At 31.6% G+C, this 5,485-nt stretch overlaps 1 protein-coding gene across 1 annotated transcript in view; it reads right to left on the bottom strand.

Annotated features, from left to right (window-relative positions):
• The window catches only part of LOC111815492 (histone-lysine N-methyltransferase SMYD3-like), a 188,813-nt gene that overhangs the window by 36,744 nt on the left and 146,584 nt on the right, over positions 1-5,485 (bottom strand). The window contains exon 2 of the mRNA XM_023710191.1: positions 2,414-2,477. Coding sequence (XP_023565959.1) covers positions 2,414-2,477 — 64 coding nt within the window. The remainder of the gene's footprint in view (positions 1-2,413; positions 2,478-5,485) is intronic.

Below are 5,485 nucleotides of genomic sequence, written 5' to 3'. Positions count from 1 at the left end.
AAACAGCTCATATTTGCACTAAAAATATATACACTATAATGAATCAAAATGACACACCTACCCACCAAACTCCCAAAATTCATTAAATAATGACTTTTTTCCCTGAATACAACAAAAAAGAGGAAAGAAACACTGAAGAAAAGATATTCATAAAAACAGAAGGAAATAAAAGTAATGATACTACTTTTATTAATTTAGGTCATTGATATTAGGGTGTGTGGGTGGGTGTGGGTGTGTGTGTGTGGGTGTGGGAGGGGTGATGTTGGGTAACTGAACCCAGGGCCTTGAGCATGCTAGGCAAATGTTCTACCACTGAGGCACATGCTGGCCCCTTATCATCTAAATAATATGTGTCAAATCATAGTTCATTGGTTCTATATGCATTCTGCTTAATACAAAGTTCTAGGAAACATGTAGCTCAGTTTTACCTCAATAAGAGAAATCATATATCACAATAAAACAGCAATTTCTGGAATTCATTCTGTAAAACACATGGCTTTGTTTCTTTTTTAAATTCCTATTGTTTCTAATGATCATGTACAAAACAGGGATCTTTAAAAGACTACTTAGTTTACAAACTGAGAAGGAAATAGTTCAATTATTTTAAAATTTCCTGTCTTATTTTTACTGGGAATGTTAAAGTTTAATTTCTATTTTTTACACTTTTATTTTGCATGCTTTAGTGGTGGAATATATCTTTATTTTAAAAATTAAGATATATAGCTGAAATGTACATATATAGCTCAGTGGTAAAGAACTTTGCATTACATGTTCAAGGACCTGGCCTAGATCCCCAGCACCCACCCACCCAATCAATCAATCAATCAATCAAGTAAAATAAAAAGGCAGGAACCAAAAGAATCATGAAAAACTACACCTACTCAGAATGTTAGAGCAAGAATAAAATCTAGGTTTATAAGCTAAAAGGTGGACCACCTGGATTCACTTCCCTAACTCCACAAATTATTTGCCCGTCTGACCTCAATTTCCTAACTGATAAAATGAGCGTAGGAATAGTACCCACTTCTCATAAGTTTTTCATAAAATTGAATGGAATAAATCAGGCCTACCACATAGATTTCTAGTAGATACGGGCACTTACTATCACTAGATTAAAAACTGAAGACCCACGAGTCTGTGATTTCTCTGTCAGTTAATTTATAAATACCAAAAACATGAAACTTTGATATTTTTGTGAACCTGACTTATTTTCTATTAAAATCATTTTCTTTGTATGCTGAAGAAATGTATTTCAATGGAGAAAATGAAATAGCACAGAATCCTTCAGATTTGCATAACCTAGATTTAAAGAAATAAAAGAAAAACTCTACTATGGTATGAACAGACACATATACACACACAGGCACACACAATACACACACACACACACACACACATGCACAAAAATAGGAAAACAAGAAGGATGGGTGGAGGGAAGAAGGCAAGTGACACAGACACAAAATATCCAATTAAACTTAACATGATATAATTCATTAGAGCATAATTACATTTCTTATTAAATGATTAATCATAAGATTTGAAGAAAAGGTCATGTGGAATGTTAATTATACATCCCTTAAAGAACATAAAAGACATCAACAGTATTCACTACAAATTAACTTAAACTCTTGGAAGGCAATCTGGCATTATATTTACAAATTCAAATGTATATATCCTTTACTAAGTAATACAAACAAGATTGAACCTACAATTAATTAACAAATGATGTAAAACTATGTAGAAATATTCTGTGTACATTATCAACAATAACAAATACTGGAAGTTATGATTACAGTGCAATCCATATAACAGAAGAATACATGGAATGATGCAAATGTTCCTCTGAATAGATTACGAAAGACAAAAAGTATACAAGAAATTGAACTAAAGTAATTTAAACAAAGCATACAGTTACTTAACATGTTTGTACAAGAAAATGTTACAAAGATACACAAGAAAATTAAGAACGTATACCTCTGGAAAAATGGTATTAAGGTACAGGGGACAAAGGATGGAAAGAAGCAGATGTTTACTTTCACACAGCAGATATACATACATAGATTTGTAATTTTTAGTGTATACAGGTTGAGCAATAGTACTCCAAAAGCTAAAGTTTAAAATGCTTTAAACTCTAAAAAAAATTTGATGTTTGGGTTTGAAATACATAACTAGTAAAATCTCTGCCGATATTTTAAAATCTGAAAAATATAAACTCTGAAAAATTGTGATTATGAGCATTTGGAATATAGGATACTCAAACTGTACATATATTAATTTAAAACTAAAGAGAAACTATCAGGTAAAAATAAGTGAAAGATTGTTCAAAGAGAAACAAAATAGCGCATTCAATGAAGGACAAATTTATAAGGCAAGAATTTGAAGATTTCATTGATACACAGCTGAGCAGTCTTACCTGACACTTAGCACTACAGTATTTGGCAACTCGGCATTGAGAACATCTCATCAGCTTTTCCTTCCTGTTCAAAAAATAGTAATAATAATAATTCCACACTAGAAAATAAATAAAAAGACACACATGGTTGAGAAAAGAAAACATAAATCGATATATTGACACTAATATGTTCTGCTCATTATATACAGCCTTTAAGATTCACATATCACATTAATGAATACTCTCACCTTCAATGTGAAACATTTATACAATCACTAACGTTCTTTTGTTAAAATGCAATAAGATACACGGCATAAACAACACATTAACCACTTTGAAGCTTATAGTTCAAAGGCATTTAAGTCATTTACATTGTTGTGCAACTATTACCACTAATAATGTTCTTTAGGACATAAGTTTAACACACAGAGAGGTTCCCACTTAGACAAAAATTTCACTTCATAGAAATATTAATCTCTCCATAGGAAATTCAAACTTCAGTACATCATCTATGGGAAAGTACAGAGTAAATATCCTTATCTGAAATGCTTGAAACAGTCTACAGCCATACCACCCCGAACGCACCTGATCTCGTCTGAAATGCTTGAAACAGAAGAATATGGAATTTTGGGCTTTTTTCAGATTTTAAAATATTTACATATATATAAGGAGATATCCTGGGGATGGTATTAAAGTCTAACCACAAAATTCATTTACATTTCATACACACCTCATGCACAGACTGAGGTAATTTTACATAATATTTTTAGTGGGCCTGTGTTCTGATACAAGCCATGACATCATGACAATTTTGGAATTTTCCACATGTAATTCTTCTGATTCACTTTAACATCTATATTTTTTCTTTGAGGATAATTGTAAAAGATTTTTGTCTTTAAAAAAAACCAGACCTCCATATCAAAGATATGAACTATAAATGAAAGAAATAGAAACAGTTGGATTTGGACCTATAAATTTGAGTTATTGCTTTTCCTGAAGATTAAATACATAGTTTCTATAATTTGTACTTACACCTGTAATGTAGAAATTGCCTGTTTTGGTCTAAACTCCTGAACTAGACTCCAACAGACCAGGAAAAAGCTAAAACTGAAGTCATTCACTCTAAAATTCTAGGCTACCAAGCCAAAACTAATAGCATGTTAGCTCTAAAAAAAAAATCTGATTTCAGGACATTTCAGATTTTGGATTTTTGGACTACAGGCTCAATCTGTACCCCTCAAATATAAAAATTTTATGTCTTAAGTTATCAAATAGCTTAATAATGAACACACTCCTTGAGAAAGTATTTTTAAATTCCTTTAAATTTGATTATTTCTTTACACATGCTAAACTGAAATGTTTCAAAATTGTTTCTATCAAATCACCAGATAACAAAAACACAGAAATTTTTTTAAAACTTGAATTACAAAATAAGAAATATGATAGTAATATTAATAGTAACAAATACAGATAGGACAGTTTCAAGGTAGCCAAAATGCTAAAATATAACAGCAAGCAGAACAATTCTATTTACTGAGCTACAGGCACTGTACAGTCTTTACTAACTCATGGTAAACTTGAAACAGAATAATAAGGTAAACAGTGTTTTCATTATGCCTTATAATTCAGTATATTTTCAAGAAAGAAAATGTAGATACTGTAGTACAAATTGATTAAGGAAGCACTGAATGGAATGAATGTGACAGGGTATTCTAAAATGGACAACATCTGAAAAAATCAGAACCAATTAGTTACCTCATATGTGGAAGGACAGAATTTATGACCGTGGTATAAAACATGAGAAATGACTGAAGTCTAAGTAATAAAAAGTCGAAATGCCTCCCACCCCTAATTTTAAACTCTAATTATCAGATACAGCACCCCAGACAACAAACCAACCCCAATCAATATGGCCCTAAGTTTTGTTTTAACCACCACACTACACTATTGATTTATAAGTAAAACTAATAAAAATTCAGTCTTCCCAGTGTTTCTGAAACACATTTCAAGAAAAAAAAAATATACAACATAGGCTGAGAATGTAATCAACCAAGTACTAACTAGAAAAAAGTCTTGTCCCACTATATCAACCAAACAAAAAAAGATTTCAAGGTAAAATTCATTACTACACATCAAGAAGGTAAAAACACATGTATGGAGTAACAAAATGCATCCATTCTCAAAAAAAATGAAGTCCAAGTAATAAGTCTCCGAGGAAAAAATGACCAATATACAGTTAAGTTTATTCATGTAAAGACATTAAACTAGTATGTAGAATAGAATACAATAAAAGAGCTTGTACTAAGAGGAAAAAACACAAACAGACCTTATAAACTTCAAGGAATCAATAGATAAAGCAGACTAAAAAAAAAAAAAAAAAAAAAAAAACTACATGAGTTACTTGCCCCTGTTATAGGAATGTACATTCATGTTTATTTTCAAGCACCTATAGGTCCTTTATTAAAAGTTTCCACACATACAAAATTAGGATTTACATCAAATCTCAAAAGTCCCAGAGAATCAATTATATAGACCATTTCTCCAATCACAAGGGAATGAAGTTAAGAAACTAACAAAAAGAAACCTGGTGAAATCTCATATGCACAGAATCACCCCCTACCCCATGGATCAAACTCAGAACCTTATGCTTGTAAGACAGGTGCTTATGCCACTGAGCTACCTCCCCAGCCCTGCACACAAATTTAAAAGAATATTTTCATATAACTTTCAGATCAAAAAGAAGAATTACTGCCAGCTTGGTGGCATACACCTTTAAAGCCAGCATCCAAGTGGCTAAGGCAAGAAGATTGCTCTGAGTTTGAGGCCAGCCTGGGCTACATACTGAGTTTAAAGCCAGCCTGAAGTACTTAGCAAGACTCTGTATCAAAAAATTCAAAATAAAAAACAAAACATACAGCCTAAAACAATAAAGATGAGAAAATATATTACATCTAAATAATGAAAAAACACCCATGCTTGATAGGTAAAGCTAACATAATACTTATAGGAATATTAATAGCTTTAAATGATTAAAAGAAGAAAAGCAAAATTAACGAGCTAAACATGAAAATCCCAGGCCTGCTGTGCCAGCAC

The sequence above is a fragment of the Octodon degus genome, unplaced genomic scaffold (genome assembly GCF_000260255.1).
Source record: "Octodon degus isolate 3935 unplaced genomic scaffold, OctDeg1.0 scaffold00017, whole genome shotgun sequence".
Classification (NCBI taxonomy): Eukaryota; Metazoa; Chordata; class Mammalia; order Rodentia; family Octodontidae; genus Octodon; species Octodon degus.
This window is presented reverse-complemented; position numbering and strand designations above follow the sequence as displayed.